The sequence below is a fragment of the Procambarus clarkii genome, chromosome 41 (genome assembly GCF_040958095.1).
Source record: "Procambarus clarkii isolate CNS0578487 chromosome 41, FALCON_Pclarkii_2.0, whole genome shotgun sequence".
NCBI lineage: Eukaryota > Metazoa > Arthropoda > Malacostraca > Decapoda > Cambaridae > Procambarus > Procambarus clarkii.
The window spans coordinates 23,520,492-23,541,505 of NC_091190.1; the positions used below are offsets into that span (position 1 = coordinate 23,520,492).

Below are 21,014 nucleotides of genomic sequence, written 5' to 3' on the forward strand. Positions count from 1 at the left end.
TGAAACAAAACTTCTTTTTGTTAAACTATAGTTCTTTGTTTACAATACAGCATTATAGGTAATGTACACAATACAGTGGTTATAACTGAGAGATTGAGATCGAGAGGGAGAGCTGCTTTTGCAGTTTTAAATTAAAACATTTGAAATGCAGGGAAACACATTTACAGTATCGGGCTATTCCATAACAGACCATACAAACAAAGTGAAATTAGCACTACACCCCTTTCAAGTTTCCAGGAAGTACATCTATATCTTTGTCTTTACACAAAAACACAACAATTCAAGTTTCTGATAAATCTGACTTTTGGTTCAAAAGTTATGGCCTGCCCCTATTTTGGGGATTTGCAAGAACATTGTTGTTTAAAATTCTTCTGTGGTGACTCCTAACTGTTAGAAGAGTGATTCATAGTGCATTCAAAAGTAATCTTTCAAATATTAAGTTCATATTGTTATGAGGAACACTCAAAATTTATGTAAAAAGAAGTTATAGCCATTTGTATTTATGAGGATGTTTCAACCCTCAAGATTAATCAATATTTTCAATCCACATAATGGAACTAGACCAGCTGTATATCTGTACAAATGTAAGTCTAGAAACTCTTGAGTTTTGGTTGTAAAACTTTGATTGCCAATACAGTATTCAAAGTATTGATTTTAATATTGGCACCTTGACTGAAAAAGATAAACATAAAATAAAAAAAAACATCGTTGAATGTAATGAAACACCATTTTCTGGGTGAGACCCGGAGGCTTCCCAGAGCTATCCAGGCTCATATGGATATATTAGATTTCTGGCATCAATGTGAATGGAGTTCTAGGCCTACCGGGGACCACAAGCCAGAACCTGGCCCCCCTCAGAGAGGCACTAGGAGCAATGGCCTATAGAAACCCCCGTGTGGTTGGAAGCATTCTATGTCTGCCATCCACAGGGCCAGACACTCAGAAAGGTATGCACCTAAAAACAAACCCCTATTTAGATGAAAATATTGCTAAAAAGAGCCGAACGAGTGGACAGAACTCCCCAAATGAAAACAAGTAAACTAGCATGATGCCGCTGTCTGCGCACACCCCACTCCCTCCCCGGGAGGGGGAAGGGGAAGCCCCAGACATTCACGCCGGCTACCCTCCCTCCAGTTCTTAAGACTAGATGTCAAAAACGCGAAAAACCGCCAACCGTTGGGAGGCAGGGTTGCTGGGGGAACCTCCAGGTCTCACCCAGAAATTGGCGTTTCATTACATTCAACGCTGGTTTTCTGGGGGGAGCCCCATCGGCTAACCGGAGATGACTACCCAAAGACAAAAACAAAAACGGGGACTTACACGGGAGGCAGTCGGCCCTCGCTCCTCAACTCTAAGTTGAGTTGATGCGACACAGGCCCTACGAGGCCCCGGAACACTGACAAGGTAGCGAGCGGCCAGGACCCTGTTTGACCTGCAAAAACCCCGTGCCCGAATGTCAACCCAAGCTATGTTACCATAGACAGCAGCCAAAGCAGCAAACTTACAAATGTTGAGGGCAAGAGGATATAGAATAAGGAAGGAGGGAAACCGGGTCAACCCAAAGCGCGTCCCCGGCCACTGAAGCTGCGGCACACAGATAACGGCGGAGAGCCGCAACTGGACACAACACATGATGCAATATGTATAAGGAGCACCACTTGGCAAATGGAATTTAATGTTAATAAATGCCATGTTATGGAATGTGGAATAGGAGAACATAGACCCCATACAACCTATATATTATGTGAGAAATCTTTAAGGAATTCTGATAAAGAAAGAGATCTAGGGGTGGTTCTAGATAGAAAACTATCACCTGAGGATCACATAAAGAATATTGTGCGAGGAGCCTATGCCACACTTTCTAACTTCAGAATTGCTTTTAAATACATGGATGGCGATATATTAAAGAAATTGTTCATGACTTTTGTTAGGCCAAAGCTAGAATATGCAGCAGTTGTGTGGTGCCCATATCTTAAGAAGCACATCAACAAACTGGAAAAGGTGCAAAGACATGCTACTAAGTGGCTCCCAGAACTGAAGGGCAAGAGCTACGAAGAGAGGTTAGAGGCATTAAATATGCCAAAACTGGAAGACAGAAGAAAAAGAGGTGATATGATCACTACATACAAAATAATAACAGGAATTGATAAAATCGATAGGGAAGATTTCCTGAGATCTGGAACTTTAAGAAGAAGAAGTCATAGATATAAACTAGCTAAACACAGATGCTGAAGAAATATAAGAAAATTCACTTTCGCAAACAGAGTGGTAGACGGTTGGAACAAGTTAGGTGAGAAGGTGGTGGAGGCCAAGACCGTAAGTAGTTTCAAAGCGTTATATGACAAAGAGTGCTGGGAAGACGGGACAACACGAGCATAATTATCTCATCCTGTAACTACACTTAGGTAATTACACTTAGGTAATTACCCCCCGGCCTGACCAACCAAACATCAAGAACCCAAGGACCCCTCTGGAAAGCAGCAGACTCATTCTTTGCCATTGAAGGAGGAGACAGCTGCAAAGGAACAAACCTACCACCAGGACCAAAAGAGCAGAAACCCCTGCGCCGGAGGAGAGCATGAAGCTCCCCGACCCGACCACAAGAGGCCAATGCCAACAGGAAAAGACCCTTCGAAAAACAATCCGAAGGGGTCACTACAAACCCAGGAGAAGAGAGAAAAGAGAGCACCCGGTCTAACAACCAGGAAGGCTCAGGCGGCGCTTGAGCAGGCCGGAGGTGAAACAATGCACGAGACAGCTTGCGGAATGGAGCAGAAGTAACATCAATATCGAACGCAAGCTGCAGTGGCTCCACCAACGCCGCATGATACGAGACGACAGTATTTGGCATAAGAAGACGGTCCTGAAACATCCACGAAAGGAAGGACAAGATAACTCTATCAGAGACCAATGTACACCTATGAAGAGATAGGAAATAATGAAAGGGCTGCCATGAAACTTCGTACTGCCGCTGAGACAAAGCACGCAGGTTGGAAACCACCAACGAAGACACCTGCACACCATACAAGTGATGATAGACTCGAGTCAGAAAGACCGGACGTGAAGACTCGAGGAGAAGAGCGAACCAGCCACATACCGGGCCGGACTGATCTGTTGAAAGAGGCGGAGTCGCGGGAAGAGCCTCGGGTTCAGACACCGAGAAAGAAGCGCGGGGAATGAAGGCTGAGTCGGCCACCAAGAAGCCAGAAGGACAACTCTCCCCTGGTAAGGCTCCATGTGAGCCAAGACCTGGAGCAACATCTGAACCGGGGGAAAAGTGAGGACTTCTCTGGGGTTTGAGTGTGGCAAAACGTGCCACACACTGGCATGTTTTGCCTGCATACCACTAGGACCTGCTTCTGGCTCACTGCATGATTATTTTCTAATTGTATTTCTTGAAGACTGTTTTTCCCTTCTTTGTAACACTTGTCTGTAGTGAGACATCACATTGTCATTAATAAGATCAATGCAATGGCCTGCTAAAGCTTTATCTGAGTGATTCTTTTCATCAAAAACTTGCAGTTCTTCCCATACTGCACAGATTTTCTTAATTAATGAAGAAGAGACATCCTCTATTGCCTCCTCCCCTGAAGATTTGTTATACTGCCTAGCTAGTTCAACAACACTTGTACCATTTTCATGTTTATGAATGATCTCTTGTGTTTCCTCTATGGACATTCTCACATGTGTTTTCTTGCCTTAAACCTTACCACTGGCTTTATTGGGACCCATGGCAAATTATATAATAACTTTTATGTTCAAATAGCCAAAAATCCAAAAAGAAACTATAAATCCTTGCAAAGAATTTAGGTGGGATAGTCACTAGGCAGGCGGCACTGGGTAACGCGATCGCCGTGCCACCACGTGCTAGATCGACCATATGCGTACCAACAAACTCGTATCCCGAGGTAAAGTTCGTAACACGATTAAAATGTTCCGAAGAAATTGGGCTCGTAACCCGAAAAATTTGTAGAGGGGCATTCGTAAACCGAGGTACCACTGTAATTCAGATAAGTGAGATTACACAATATCAACAACTACCTAGTCATAACATGTCGACCAGACCACACACTAGAAAGTGAAGGGACGACGACGTTTTGGTCCATCCTGGACCATTCTCAAGTCGATCGTGATGATTGAATTAGGAGAAGGCAATAAATAGGCAGTAGAGAGGTGAGGAGAAGAAAATCTTAAGAGGAAGAGAAGGCAAGACAAAGGTAGGGAAGATAAGGTGTAATACAGGGGATAGTAAGAATGAGAAAATAAGAACACAAGAACGAAGATAACTGCAGAAGGCCCATTGCCCCATACGAGGCATCTCCTATTTATAGGAGGAAAAATAGTAGGAATAAGCAAGAGATCGTAAGATAAAACAATGGAAAGAAAAAGAGAAGAAAAGGAAAGAGAAAGAAAGATAAATGGAAGTGTAAGCTTATGTAAGGTCACGTTTGTTAGAAAGTTTAGAGCATTTAAGTATATACTGTGAAAAGGAAGAGTCAACCGCAACAAAGCCAGGACTCAAGTTCATGTTGGGTACATTGCGTATTACAGCTGATTCAACAAGACTGCGTCTGTGTAGAGTAGGGCATAGAGTCATAACATGTAAAAGAAGTTTACACAATACTGTATTTGAATTTCTTTTTATAGCAGGCTGGTGGAAACAAACCCACATCCAAGGTTACCTCAGACACATCCAGTACCCACTGGACCTGTCCAATGGGTAATGAGTTCATCTGGGGAAACCTAGGACGTGGGTTTGATTCCATCACCAAAGATTTTCTCATAGATTTATCACACTATTACGATTGCTCTGTGTAGTTACACAGTATTCTTTACACCTGTGTTGTGTTCAGGTGACTAATAAGTGTTAATGTATGATGATATGTTGTAGTATAGAGCAAGAATGTGAGGAGGATTACCATAATGAATCAAAATAATGAACATACAGTAATTCTAATATTAGATTTCCAATAAACAAAAATATCAAGAAGATTGTGAACTTACTTAATTTTGGAAAGCACATTTTGAACAGCCAAAGAAGAGTACAGAGCTGGATTCTGAGGCTTCAGGAGATAGTCTGAAGTTGACGTATCACCAATGTTCACCACCTGCAGAGCAATGCCTTCAAGACGCCTGAAAAATGTCTTGCAGTTTAGTTAATGTAAGTTACATGTTTCAAGTAAATCACATTACATTTTTAGAAATGAATACATATGCTACACAGATAAGGATGGGGGGGGGGGGGGAATATTAGGGGGATCAATGAAAATACCTCTCCTTTGTCCCATTTCTCCTTTAATATAGTACTATATGATATATTAAACCTGAGAGATGAGCAATTCCATGAAACACGACTAAAAATCACACCAGGAGGATAATTTGGTTGTACAGTACTGAACTAATTCCAGACTCCAGAATACTCATTACTTTCAATTACAAATAATTAGTCTGATGACAGATAGTTTGCCAAGTGCCTGTGTAGGACTTGGCATTTCTAACCTATTATATGTTTATACAGTATCAGTTCTATCATACTGCACTCAAAAAGTAATGATTAAATATTTTGAAATCATACAATTTAAAAAATTCCCAATATCATATATAGTAAATAAAAATAATGCAATGTGAAATTTTCATGACAACAAACAAATAATTTGCTAATGTACAAAAAACCATCGTTGAATGTAATGAAACGCCATTTTTCTGGGCGAGACCCGGAGGCTCCCCGGAGCTATCCAGGCTGATGTGGATATACTGTATTAGACTTTGGAATCAGTCAATGTGCATGGACTTCTAGGCCTACCTTTGACCACAAACCAGAACCTGGCCCCTTCAGAGAGGCACAAGGAGCAATGGCCTAAAGACACCCCCGTGTGGTTGGAAGCATTCTATGTCTGCTATCCACTGGGTCAGGCACCCAGTAAAGTAAACGCATCAAAACAAACCCCTATTCTGGTTAACATTGTTACTGAAAGCCGAACTAGTGGACAGAACCCCCCAAATGAAAACTAGCAAACGAGTATGACATCATCATGTCGCTGCACCACGTTCTGCGCAAACCCCCACTCCCTTGGAGGGGGAAAGGGGAGCTCCAGACCCCCATACCAGCTACCCACACCCCAGTTCGGAGGTTGTATGTCAAAACACCGACCAGAGGAAGAGGGGGTCGCCGGGAAGCTTCCGGGTCTCAAACGGAAAATGGCGTTTTATTACATTCAACGCTAGTTTTCTGTGGGGAGTCCCTGCAACTACCTGGAGCTACTAATCCAAAGACAAGACAAAACAAAAAACCAGCGTTTAATGTAATGAAACACCATTTTCTGGGTGAGCCCCGGAGGCTCCCTGGAGCTTATTGAGCTAATATATGTTATGTTAGACCGGGACATTAGCTATGGAGTTCAGACCTACCAGAGACCAGTGCCAGAACCTGGCCTCTTCAGAGAGGTTTCAGGGAGCAATGGCCCTTGAAAACCCCATTATGGTTGGGGGTTTTCCTTATCTGCCATCGACTGGAGTCCGGCACCCAGAAAGGTAGGCATAACAAAACAAACCCTACATGGTAAAAAACCACAACAAAAAAATGAACAGAGAGGTAGAAACTCCCTACAATCCCAAGGAAACAATCAAACAATCAATTTACTGCCGCGCCGGTCGTCCGCGCAGCCCTCCCCTCCCCGGGAGGGAGGGGGGGGGGCAGGGCCCGGACCTCACCACGCTGGCTGCCTTCAGTTCGGAAACTAGGCTTCAACCAACGCGAAAAACCCCCGCCGACCAGAGGGAGGGAGGGTAGCCAGGGAGCCTCTGGGGCTCACCCAGAAAATGGCGTTTCATTACATTCAACGTTGGTTTTCTGTGGGGAGCCCCTATGGCTCACTGGTGCTACATACCCAAAAAGAAGTAAAAAGGGACTTACCCGGGAGGCAGCAGCCACAAACTTCGACTTCCAAAATCCACACGCCTAAATATGAGCCCAAGACATGTTACCAAACACGGCAGCCAAAGCTGCAAACTCCCGAATGTCATGGGCGCGAGGATAGACCACAGGCTTAACCCTGCGGACAACCTGGGAGACCCGAGCCCTGGAACAGGGAACGAGGGAAACCGGATCAACCCAAAGCACATCCCCAGCCACCCCAGCTGAAGCGCGCAGGTAACGGCGAAGTGCTGCAACCAGACAAAACACATGATGCATCCCCGGCCGAACCAACCAAGCATCAATGACCGACGGACCCCTCTGGAAAGCAGCCGTCTCGTTCTTCGCCAGAAAAGATGGAGAAGGCTGCAAACGGACAAACCTACACCCAGGACCAAAAGAGCAGAAACCCCTGCGCCAGGAGAGCATGAAGTTCCCCTATCCGGCCCCCAGAGGCCAATGCCAACAAAAACAAAGGCTTGGAAAAACAATCTGGAAGCGAAGGGGCCACCACAAACCGAGGAGAGGAAAGATAGGAGAGCACCCTGTCCATGGACCAGGACGGCTCAGGAGGCGCATGCGCAGGCCGGAGGTGAAACATAGCACGGGAAAACTTACCGAACGGGGCGGATGTGACATCCACCCGGAACACTAGCTTGAGCGGCTCCGCCAGCACCGCACGATACGAGGCAACAGTATTAGGCATTAAATGACGGTCCAGAAAAAGTCAAGAAAGAAAGGACAAGACAACCCGACCCGAAAGAAAAGACAACCTACGAAGAGCCAGAAAATGGCAAAAAGAACGCCAGGAAACTTCATACTGTCGCCGAGACGAAGCTCTCAGGTGGGACACCATTAACAAAGCCACCTGATCACCATATAATTGGTGATACACTCGCGTCAAAAAGACCAGACACGAAGAGCAGAGGAGAAGGTCGAACCAGCCCTGTATCGGACCGGGGCCGACTTGCTGAAAGAGGCGGAGCCGCAGGAAACGTCCCGGGTTCGGGCACCGAGCCAAAAGCACCGGAAACCAAGGCTAAGCCGGCCACCAAGGGGCCACAAGGACTACTCTCCCTGGGAATGTCTCCAACCGGACCAGAACCCGAAGCAACAGCTGGACCGGGGGGGAAGAGGTACAGGTAACCCCACCTCGACCAATCCTGACGAAAGGCATCCACCGCAAACGCCTCGCAGTCGGGGAAGGGCGTCACATAGATTGAGAGACGCCGCGAGACCACGTCAACGCGAAGAGGTCTACATCTGGCAGATCCAACGAAATGAGTTGTCGTCGACCGTCCACTCCGTGGACAGGGGATGGAAGCGTGACAGACCGTCCGCCAGAACGTTGGACACTCCCCGGACATGAACTGCACGGAGAGCCAAACCCGAGAATCCAGCAGACGAACCACTCGAAGGGACCAATCCCAAAGAGCCAAGGACCAAAGAGAACCCCCGCGGTTCAGGCAATGAACCACTGGAGAACAGTCCGAATGGAGGCGAATGGTCGATCCCCGAGCGACCCGAACCCTCCGAAGTGCGAACCAGACTGCCGCGAACTCTTGAACTGTGCTGTGAACCCGATGGAAGGACGGACCTCAACGTCCCTGGCCTGACTGGTGAGCACTGGTCACAAAATCCCAGCCGAGAGACGACGCGTCCGTGAACACATCGAGCAAGGACTCGGGAAGGCGCCAAGGCACTGAACCCCGAAAACCCTGAAGAGGAAGCTGATGATGCAGCAACTGACACAAGGCTCCCGGAGGACAAACCCAATGATCGCGAGAGAAGCGGAAGGGACGTCCCCGAAGGAACGAAAACAGACGCCGAAGCCAAACCCGACCAGGCGGGTAGACTAGCACGGCGAAGTTCAGACTCACGCACAACAGCTCGAGCAACCACTGAGTGACCTGGGACCCCCTCAGAAACAGCCGATGGCAGTCCTGCAGCCGCAGTAACGCCTCTGGAGGAAGAGACAAGAAAGCGGTCCGAGAATCCCAATAGAAATCCAGCCAGGGCCGAACCTGGGACGGAACCAGATGGGACTTCCTCCAGTTCACCAGGAACCCGAACCTGATGAGCTGGGAAAGAACCATATCCCTGGCGAGCAGACAAGCTGACCGACTGGGAGCCCACACCAGTCAGTCGTTGAGGTAGGCCAAAACACGAATCCCTAGAAGATGCAGACAGGTCACCACAACCCTATGTTAGTGTATGCAATCTTCAGGAACTTGTTCCCCCTCTTCTTATTTTTCACTCCCCCTGCCTCTCTTTAATGATTTTGTTGGTTCGCCTTTATGTACCACTTTACTGGTCTGCCTACCCCTATCACTTTGTAGGAAAAATAATTGATTTCTTCTTCATTCCTGCTCTCATTTAAACATTTTGCCTCGGCGAGTTTCAGTTTCAGCTTCTCTCTATCTTCTTTTAAAAGATCTCGTCTTACTACCACACTTTCCCATCCTCATCACTTTGTAATTTTCTAGCATTCCTTAGTACTTCTTGCATCTGTTTGGCACCATTTAGGATGATCCTCAAAGGTCGATCTTTCCCTTTTACATATCTGCCTATTCTCCTGTAGTCGCACACATTCTCTATGGTTGTAAGACCTTCCATGAGGCCAACAATTTTATCTACTACAGGCATACCTCAGTTTAAGAGTTTAATTGGTTCCTGGAGACGCCTCGTATTCCGAAAACTCGCATTCCGAAGCTAATTTCCCCATAAGAAATAAAGGGAAATGAATTAATCCGTTCCTGACTACCCCAAAAACCCCACATCAAACTAAATTTTTATACCTAATTCATCTAAATAAACCTACAAAACTATGTTCAAGTTATTACTTACCTTGCTGTTGAATGCTGTAGGCGTATGGAAGATGGTGAGGAGGGGGGGGGGGGGGAGGAGAGGAGTTACTGTTTGGAAGGGGAGTCCCCTTCCATTATCACATCAGGCAGTGAGGACTTCACTGGTATGCACACACTGGCACATTTTGCCTGCATACCACTAGGACTTGTTTGTTTTACTAAGAATTTATCTAATGACACTTGTTTTTCCCTACATTTTAACACTTGTCTGTAGTAAGACATCACATTATCATTTAAAAGGTCAATGCAACGGCCTGCTACAGCTTTATCTGGGTGAGTTTTTTCAACAAAACTTTGCAGTTCTTCCCATACTTCACACATTTTCTTAATCAAGAAGGGACATCCTCTACTGCCTCTACTCACAGCTATTTTCTTAGGTTGAACCTTACCAATGGCTTTCTTGAGACCCATGGCAAGATATATAATGACAACTTTTATGCTCAAATGGCCAAAAAACCGATAAAAAACTGTAAATCCTTGTGAAGAATTCAGGTGGGATAGTCACTGGACACGAGACACTGGTAAACTGAGGTGCGATCGCCATGCCACCACACGCCAGTCGGCCTGTACACGTATCAACAAACTCGTGTCCCGAGGTAACCCTCGCCTTCCAAGACATATTTTTGGAGTAAATCCTGCTCGTCTTCCGAAAAACTCGCATACAGGGACACTCGCATTCCGAGGTACCACTGTACTTTTGCTTCTTCTACAGCTCTTTCTGACCTAGATGTTATCTCCTTTTCTTTGCAGCCAAAAATTATCAGGGACTTACTCCGATCAACTGCGTTTCGCACCAACTTCGGGTTAGATGCCAATTCTTTTCTCACTTCCAGCCTAACGTTTGTTTTATCTTGGTTGCTGCAGTGTTTGACTTCCTTTACTGCTTCTTCAATTTTTTCCTTCTCCTTGGCCACTTGTACATAGGTGAGTTGCATATCCTTCTTGCACTGTTCTATTCCCTGTGTAACTTCCTTCATCTGTGCTGACAAAAGCTGTTTCTCCTGTTGAATTTCCTTATCTAACCTATTGTAGTCATTTATGTTTAAATTTACTTTAACTTCTTCCAAAGCTATTTTTAAGAGTTTATTTTCTTCTTCCATGGCTTTGCAATTTGTTTCCAATTGATTCTTATCCTTGCACAAGTCTTTCACTAAACCCTCAAGACATACAACTTTGCTATTTAAATGGTCATTACTTTCTTTCAATTTACTAATTATTTCTACATGAGAGGTCACTATAGTATCTAATTTTACCAACTTGTTGTATAGACTGGTTATATCAAAATGCTTTCTTCATTGAATCCAGCAAAATCAAGCTCTGTTTTGTATTTCCTCTTGCCGGCGGTCATCTTGAATGTTCTTCTCTGCACTGGAAACACTAGGGCAACTTTTTCTCATCCAATTTTTCACTTCCCTTGGCACATTCCTGTTATCTCACCTATTTTTCAAAAGCACTATACCTTTATGTTCTCTGGGACACCACTCACTATCATCATCCTGTACTACAATACTGACAGTGCTGGGAAGACGGGACACCACGAGTGTAACTAACATCCTGTAACTACACTTAGGTAATTACAACCCGGGTCAGACGCGTGAAAATGCGAGGTGCCAGATTCAAGCCAAAAGGTAGGCATCGAAAATGGTAAGTGTGACGCCCCACCACGAAACCTAACCAGTCCCTGAACCCCGGATGAATAGGAACGTGCCAATAGGCGTCCTTGAGGTCCAGGGACACCATCCAGGCACCCAGCTCCAACAGAAGCCGGACCTGAGAGACAGTAGTCATCCGAAAGGAGGGGCAAGGAATCCAGGGGTTCAGACGGGACATGTCCAGAATGAACCTCAGATCCGCACAGTCCCGTTTTGGCACTGGAAACAGACAAGAAACCCACCTGAGGGACGTAGTTGTTTCGACCACGCCCAAGCGCACCCACTCCAAGACGACTTGACAAAGTGCAGAAGAAGAAACCTGCCCTGCTAGCCCTGAACCCCCCAAAGGAGGACAAGGTGCTTAACGCCACCACAGGCCGAATGACATGACCAAAAAGGCCCACAAATCGTGGGACCAAGCGTGGGCAAACAGAGCGAGCCTCCCCCCCATCGCCCCATCAACGGGGCGAACCGCAAAAGGGCCAACGCCCCCGACACCCAAACGTCGAACAGGGCGATCACCGCACCGACCAGACAACGCTGGCCCCGAAGGGAACAATGACTCAGAAACTACCACCAATTGCCCACCTCGACCAGTGGAACCCGGAACCCTGGCACGACCCTTCTGAAACTGCCGAGAACAACTGCTTCAGAGAATCAACAAGTCCGCCATAGGACGACAACTAGACGAAGCCGCGTGCAAAAACTTTGAGACCGCAGTCTCTGCAAACAGCAACGGACAAAACGGAGATGAAAACCTAAGAGCCAGGGCCCAAGCGGATTCCAAAGAGAGGGCGAGTACAGGCTGATAGCATGCGAGGTGAGAAGCAAAAAACAGACACACTGCTTCCTTCAGGATGGGCGCAAAGAGCTTCAACAGTGCAGCCAACACCCTAGCTGCCGAAGTCAGCGCCCCAGACAAAGGCCCTTCACTCAACGCTCCCACATCCTCCTCAAGCCAAGCAGAAGACAGCTCGAGAAAGGAAAAGAAACGCAAGACCGATGCGAAATGCCCACGGGCCTGGAACTTTAAGAACAAGAGGTCATAGATTTAAACTAGCTAAATACAGATGCTGAAGAAATACAAAAGAAAATTCACTTTCGCAAACAGTGGTAGACGGTTGGAACAAGTTAGGTGAGAAGGTGGTGGAGGCCAAGACCGTCAGTAGTTTCAAAGCGTTATATGACAAAGAGTGCTGGGAAGACGGGACACCACGAGCGTAGCTCTCATCCTGTAACTACACTTAGGTAATTACTAAGAAAAAATCAATCAGAGACATTGAAATAATTAGGTAATAATATATTTGTGGCAACTGCCGTCTGACAGCTCGGGCGGAGTAGACCTCGTCTGGCGAAGGCTCTACCAATGCCCCTTTTTTTGCCACACTTCCCTCCCCTATTGCGGCTAAAATATGCCACCTACAATTTTTTTGTTATTTTTTCCGTGATCAGGGAACAAAAATGAACACTTCTATAAGATGAAAGAATTTTTTGGATTTTTTTTTGTTGCGCCTGTGGGTGTGAATTCCATTTGAGCCCCTAGCAGTTTGAGGGTTAAAAGAGATGCTAATGACCCAGGATATGGTGTGATGAGTGAAGAAGAGATTCTCCAGTCTATTACTGGCGAGGTCGACGAAGAGGAGGAGGATGAAGAAGGCAGTGAAGAACCAACACCATAGACAACAAAATACAGTTTACTCATGTCTTTTGTTGACCTGTTAATTTTTCATCCAATTGTGCTCACCCAGAAGTTGGAAACATGTATCAGTACCCGAGGCAAACCAAAGAGCTGATCATACAACAGGCCAATGAATACAGAAGGCAAGCTAAACTTGATTCTTATATAATAAGAAAAGCAATCAAAGGCCCTTCAACCAGTGAGGCATCACAAGCAAGCCATGCACCTTCGACCAGTGAGGTGCCACAGGCAAGCCAAGCGCCTTCAACCAGTGAGGCGCCACAGGCAAGCCAAGCTCCTTCAACCAGTGGGGCATCACAGGCAAGCCAAGGGCCTTCAACCAGTGAGGCGTCACAGGCAAGCCAAGCGCCTTCAACCAGTGAGGCTTCAGCAGCTGGCAGTCAAAACTAACTTTGCCTCATGAACGGTACAGTAATTTTAAGTGTTAATTTTAGTGTTGTGTTAGAATAGGTTACGTAAATTGTCAAGAATTCTTAACTTCAAGATGTGTGGCATCAATCAAGAAGACGAACAACAATAAGGTAAGTTGAGGTTGCTAGTTGAATATTTTATAATTATATGTGGCAAGGCAATTCAAATTATGCAGTTTGTGGTATAAAAATAGTTGGAAATGGTCACTTTTGGACTTCCGCGGTGAAAAAGTATATTAATCCAGAAAATGTGATAATCCGGCTGGGGATCTTTCCCATATAGTCCGGATTAGCGGGTTTATACAGTACAGTAGTGTACTTACCTAACTTAGGACTAGACATAATTCTCCAAGTAAATAACTACATTTGTCTAATGTCTCAACCAAAAGTTATTAACAGTCTTACTTGTTCTGTAGCATCATGAACTTGTGGTTTACGGTAAATGTGCCACTATCTACAGATGGATGGCACGATATTATGCCCACTATGAAGTGACCACCTGTGTGCATCATAACTGCTGAAAGTTGCTGATGCACCATTATTTCTCTCAGGTATAAATCTTCACAATTGGATCCACGGCACCGGTACCATCCTATTACTTGCTGGAATATAAACACAGAAACCTTGATAACACTACAGTTTGCACACATTTTTAAGCATCTGGACAGAGGAAAGTTTATTATTGAAGTCAATTATTATTAGTACCTACCAAGATGCAGCTAAATTTACTGCACAATTTGAGCATTTAGTATAATGAAATGACCCTTTCTGGATTATCCTCAGAAATTCTCCTAGCTTCTGTGTCAGTCATATTCATAGTCATTCAGTCAGTCATCAGTCATACAGTCAACCAGCTGCCAATTCCAAGAATCTATGGCCCAGACCTTGCTTAACACAAGAAAACATCCCTCGCAATACAGAACCCCCCTGTCACCATAACTTACCATGATAAGGCAACTAAGGTAATTAATTACCAGTAGAAACTGCTAAGCTATTATAACTAGCACTGGAAGGGATATGAGGATAAGGATTTGGGATAGGATGGAGGAAAGGAATGGTGCCCAGTCACTTGGATGGTCGGAGATTGAATGCAGACTTGCTAGAAACGAGACTGTCACTACTTTCCAGTCCAAGTGGCTAAGTTAGCCACGAACGAGCAAGTGCAGGACTTTCAAGAACAATTTTTCTGTGTACTAATAGGTAAAAACCTCTCACTTATCTGTAGCAACAGATGTGGGAGGGCTTCAGCAACAGTTTGATATGCTACCATGTAACACTATAAATAATTTTTAAGTTATATATTAGATTACAGAACAAATCTAGCATGAAGGAATTGTTAGTGCCAGACATCCTGATTGTTAGGCAATGTAAACTTGCACCTTCAATTTGCTAAAAGTGCACTTTGGCCCAAGAGGTCAAGTCAGGTGGACCACATGTTAATGACCAGCTAGACACCTGTTGGAAATTTCCAACACTGATACATCCCTATTGTATCACAATACACTACTGTTGTATATTAATTACAGTATCAATTAACCTTACTAACTGTAATACTAACATAAATTAATATTTCTTTATCTGCGCGTTAATTGCTGAAATTCTCACGACATCGAGAGGCAGGATTGCATCAGATATTGTCTATCTAGACATATTTATTACCAATATGTTAGAGAATTGAATATGGTTCTCTACTTTTATCAGTATTCTGTATAATAATTAATTACTGATAATATAACTCCTAATGATCCAACAACCGAGCGTTATTAACTAAGATTATCACTAAATAACAGTTTTATCTGTTATATATGAACGCCATGGAAATACTTCCCATTTCTCGTTAATAAGGAAACGGTGCTTAATCAACACCATCTAGCGAGAATATAACCAATATTTAATTCCCTACATTTGCAACCCTATTCCTTTAACGCATTTGCGTCAGTAATTACACGGAAAAGAATTCTCCGTGATTACTAAATTCTATTGCGAATGCGAGCGAGGGGGTTGAGGGAGATGCTGGCGGCAAGCCGCCATTCCTCATGTGTCCGACTGGCGATTAGGAAGGGAAGTCGCGTGGGTGGTGGTGTGACTGAAGAGTTTTCCAACATTAATTACGTTGCAGCTCCACTGATAGTCACCAATTACCTCCTCACGTGTTCTACAGTGTCCTACCAGTTAATAACGCGTCAACAATTGAAGTCACGGCCCATAATTATGTGTACACAGCAGTGGACGCCAGGGACTGGCAGACGCGATTTCGGCAGACTTTAGTGTTCTGGCACGCTCACGTTAAGTATACTATTCTAGTTTGATGCATCATTCAAGATCGTGTATTTGTGGGTAGTCTGTCGTTATATAGCAAGAACAACAACAACACAACGTTAGTTGATTTTCTTCATTTATTGCAATTTCAATGAATATTGAAATAATTCATAGCCTAATAAAATGCTACTTAATTTTCCCTGATTGCAGCATGTAGACGAGGAATCAACAAGTTGTCTCTCTTCACTCACAATATTCTCCACTGGTTCCTTCTTTATTGGGATCTTGTGATCACGAGGAAGAATAATGAAACGTAATTACAGAAGTCGTCTTACAGCTAAGACACCCGTTTTCGTATAAATTTAGATAAAATTATTAGTAGTTTCTATATAAATTCATATATAGAATATTTACAGTGAATAATTTAATGCCAGAATTTATGGCTTGGTGTTTAATGTGTTTTGCTCTTATTGTTGCTCAACATTTCATAATCTTTCAATATATTCATTAATTTGAAATGTCATATTTTTTAATCTATAGTTAGTTCAAATTTGCCATGTTACTAACTCCTTAATGAACTAGTGACGAACTATACTGGTTCCTCGATATATATGAACTTCTAGAAATAACCCCTCAATGTTGATATTTGAGGCTTTGACTTTAATTAATTAATAATACAGTCTATTCATTATCTTCAAGTGATTGTTAAGTTAATTATCGTACATAGGCACTGGTTCTATAGTGTTAATCTAATAATCACCTTTATTCGTTTTCCCTCTTTTCTCAAAAGTGGGTGGTCCTTCGATTTATGTTAATCATAATAATCAAATAATTTAATATATGAGTTAAAGCCCCAGATACCCAACACCACCATGACACGTTAATCGGAAAACTGCAATTGGCACCCGAGAAGGCTTCCATCAAAGAGCAACAGCCTGTCCATTGCTTGGTAGCAACATTGCCTCAAGTTATTTCTGTAGGTGGTTTAGCTCCTTGACTCCCAGATAGATACTGGAGCAAATTTAGAGAGGACAGATAGGGAGGTTCTCATTCATTATGAGGATTCAACATTAGAGACCCAGGAGCCAGGCCCTGAGTTGCATCAGGAAAGACCACTCCTCCACCCCCCCCTTTCCTACAGTTGACTCATTATCCTAGACCTTTGGTAAGTTGAATACGATGTGATGCTACTGTGGTTCCTATTTAAATATGTTTGTGTATACATCAGGGGCAGTTGGTCATGAAGTTTCACTCATGATAGTAAATATGAGTGAAATCATCATCATTGATTCACTCATGATTAAAAACTTTGATTTATATTGATAAATAAATGTAAACTATTAATAATCTTATACAATTGCCCTTAAATGAAAGTACTGTAGTTGATCTGTGCCTTGGTTGAAACGAAGTAATTACTGTATGTCCAAGAGTGAAGGACACTCGCTGAATATTACTCATTGGCCAAAGAAGGCTGATACTGAGTTTTACTTACTGAATTACATTCTTGAAGTTGCTGGATGTTATCATTATGAGATATAACAAGGTTGAAAACATTTTATTTTTGTCCACATAGATAGGTAATGTCTAAATGGAAGGTGGCAGTACATCATTTTTTTAACCTCTTGCCTCTTTTACTTTTAAATAATCGCCAAAAATCAGGTTTTTATCCGATTTTTTTGTGACTGGTTTTAAAATGCGCGCCGATGTCTTCCCTTTTTCTTTGTTGCGCCTCGTGGCCCGCAGGCGGCTCGGCACACGCCGTCGGCCCATTGTTTTCGCTCCACTGTTGTGACCAATGTCGCCTCCCCTCGCATCTCAAACGTGTGAACATTTCGGCTATTTTCCGTGGCTATATTTCTTACTGCGGCTTTAGAAACTATCTACGCTTACTCCACGATGGATAGTGATCATGAACAAGGCCCTTCCAGGAAGAAAATTGCGAAAGAAAGGCTTGAAAAGGGCGGGAATTGGGAGTGTAGCTGGAAGGCGTCTGAGCGCTCACTCGCAGCTAACGCGTGGCCTGTCTTCAACTCGTCGGCGGTTGGAGCGTGACCAGTAACCAGTGACCAGTTGGAGCGTGACTTTAGCACAGTGTAAGGATATAAAGAAAAAAAATAATTTGTTATTGTATTACAGTATTATTATTATTATTATTATTATTATTATTATTAATAGAGTTATCACACTAACGTGACTGCATCAATGAGAAAATCCGTAAGAGCAGTGATGAGGGTTCGAACCTATGCGATGGATGTTCCCAGGAGCCTGAATGTTGAGTGGATAGAGCTCGGGATTCGTAGTCCTAAGGTTCCAGGTTCGATCCCCGGCGAAGGCAGAAACAAATGGGCAGATTTTCTTTCACCCTGATGCTCCTGTTCACTAGCAGAAAATAGGTACCTGGGAGTTAGACAGCTGCTACGGGCTGCTTCCTGGGAATGTGTAACAAAAAGGAGGCCTGGTTGAGGACTGGGCTGCGGGGACGCTAAGCTCCGAAATCATCTCAAGAAAACCTCAAGATAACGCACACGCTTTTAGCGACTAAACCACAACATAGCACAGTAGAGCTCCAGGTTGCAATCCTTATACAGAGCACCACTTGGTTTCCGAACCCCTTGGGGACGAGACCCGTCGGTTAACATGTAAGTTCGTATACGAGAAATGGAGAAAAAAAAAATAGAAAAATTTATAAAAAAAAACTCTAGGGGAAAAAATTTACAGGTTCATAGCATAAATGCGACTGTATTTTGTTTGTACTCACCAATAATTGAAGTCCTGATCCGCTTATGTTGATGATCGATGTTGATGAAGCATAGTTATTTACATGGAAGAGGTGGTGGTGGATGTTGATGGTGTTGGGTTGACTGAAGTTGTTGGGTTGACTGGGTCAACATGCGACGAGTCAGGTGCAGGTGATGCAATGCGAGCTTTCTTGGAAGCCATTGCAAAAGACTCTTTAATTGACATTTGTTTCATTCCCTTGGCTCTTGTTTTCAAAAACTTCATATACAAATTGTACTGACTCATCATGTCCGTAGTTTCAAACTCGCTGTAACTCGTGTCCATATCTTGAGATGATTTCGGGGCTTTAGTGTCCCCGCGGCCCGGTCCTCGACCAGGCCTCCACCCCCAGGAAGCAGTCCGTGACAGCTGACTAACTCCCAGGTACCTATTTACTGCTAGGTAACAGGCGCATAGGGTGAAAGAAACTCTGCCCATTGTTTCTCATATTACATTTTTCTTTTAACATTTCTTCATCCTCTTCCTCTCCATCTTCTTCAATGCACTCTTCTGGCTTTTTTGCTGTACATACAAATTCTATAATTTCATTATCAGTCATGTTTCGATTGTTTGGGGCTGCTTCATCAAAATCTATCCCTCTATCTATGTCATCTTCTATTGTTTCAGTCACCAGTTCTGCTCTCAGCTCAGGGGACTTAATCCCCTTGACATAGGCTAGGAGTCCCTCTCTTGATATTTTTTCCTCTCACTAACTCTCTTCATCGCAAATCCTTCAAAATCTGCCTCATCATCTTCCTCAGGAAACAGACTTGACGTGGGCCAAAGTTTTTTCCAACCATTTCTTAGTGTTGTCTGCTGTACCTCATCCCATGCACTAGCAATAGTCCAGACAGCTGACTTTATTGTGAAGACTTTATAAAAGTCCTTAATTGTTCCAAGCTGATTATTAAGATGTCTGGCAAACATCCTCTTCTAGTGGTGTTTAAGGTTCTTAATTATTCCTTGATCCATGGGTTGGATCATTGAAGTTGTATTGGGTGGCAAGAACGTTCCAATAATATTGCCATTTACTAGCTCATCACCTCATGGATGCATTGAACCGTTATCTAGCAGCAGCACAACTTTGCTGTTTTGCGGGAGACCAACACTTTTCAGGTGCTCCTTCACCTCAGGTACAAAGCTCTTATTAAACCACTTGACAAATATTACTCGAGACATCCACGCACTTGACTGGTCCTTATAAATCACAGGGAGGCACCTGGCTGACTTTAAAGCCCTGGGGTTTTAATACTGTAATTCCAATCACAAGTAATTTTAATTTGTGCGTGCCAGCTGCATTTGCACAGCACAACAAAGAAATTCTCTGTTCTATTTATAACCACCTGAAGGATCGCCCCACCACTATGAGCCATCGTGTCTGTGGGAAGCATACGCCAGTACAAACCTGTCTCATTAGCATTATAAATTTGCTCTGGAGATAAATTTTGTTCCTGTACCATCTCCGCAAATTTACTTACATACTCATCAGCACCAACAATATCAGCAGATTGTCTTTCACCATGCACTTTAATGAACCTAATGCCATGACGTGTTTTAAAACTTCTGAGCCATCTATCACTGTATACACACTTCTGAGTAATTTTCATTGCTTGGTGAAATTCACGCGCCTTTTCCACGAGCAGCCAGCCTGCCACTGGCTTCTTCGTCACCTCACGTCTCTGTTTGTACCACTGCGTTATCAACACTTTCCACCTTTGCTTTACTACTACAGTACTTTTCTATTTCGTATTGCTGTATCACTTTCACTTCTAGAGAAATAGAAAAAACTGATAGGTTTAGCCTTAAGTTGATCAAAAACAGTACTTTTACTAATGCCATATTCAGCGCACACGACACTTCTTGGGGACACCGCTCTCCACCTTCTTAATTATTCCAACTTTCTTCTCAAATGTCATCACTGACCTCTTTCTTTTATGTAAACCACTAGTAGATGCTTTCACTGACACAATGCGAGCATTTGGAGTCGACATGGTGCACGGATGTTCCTTGATTGTGCCGTAAAACAAAGTCACGGAATGAACACTCCAGTCGCGTGACAAATTCAAACAATGGGAACAATAGGCCGTGAATCTGTGACGTCACAGGGTAGCAGACACCAGAGTGGTGGTGCCCGACACGGTCAGTGGGCAAACTGAACCATCTCCCACCCACCCACCCACCACCACGGGCTGGTGCAACGCTTGGCAGACCGCTTCCTCACCCGAACTGGGTTCGTGTAGGGTAACCCCAACCCCGGCCAGCGTGAAGCTTGGCGGACTACTTCCTACCCGAACTTAGTTCGTGTAGCATGACTCCCAAACCCCAATCGGGAAACTGGAAGTTTCGGATAACTAAAGTTCGGGAACCAAGTGGTGTTCTGTAACATGTCATGGTCTAGTCACTAAAAGAATGTCCATACCTTGAGGTTACCTTGAG

General features: G+C 44.0%; 1 protein-coding gene across 2 annotated transcripts in view; it reads right to left on the reverse strand.

The window, feature by feature from the left end:
* Positions 1 to 21,014, reverse strand: part of LOC123760988 (BRISC complex subunit Abraxas 2) — a 59,906-nt gene that overhangs the window by 23,588 nt on the left and 15,304 nt on the right. For both annotated transcript variants that reach the window (XM_045746798.2, XM_045746797.2), the window contains exons 4-5: positions 13,947 to 14,143; positions 5,005 to 5,133 (exon numbers count right to left, since the gene is read on the reverse strand). In XM_045746798.2, coding sequence (XP_045602754.1) covers positions 5,005 to 5,133; positions 13,947 to 14,143 — 326 coding nt within the window. The remainder of the gene's footprint in view (positions 1 to 5,004; positions 5,134 to 13,946; positions 14,144 to 21,014) is intronic.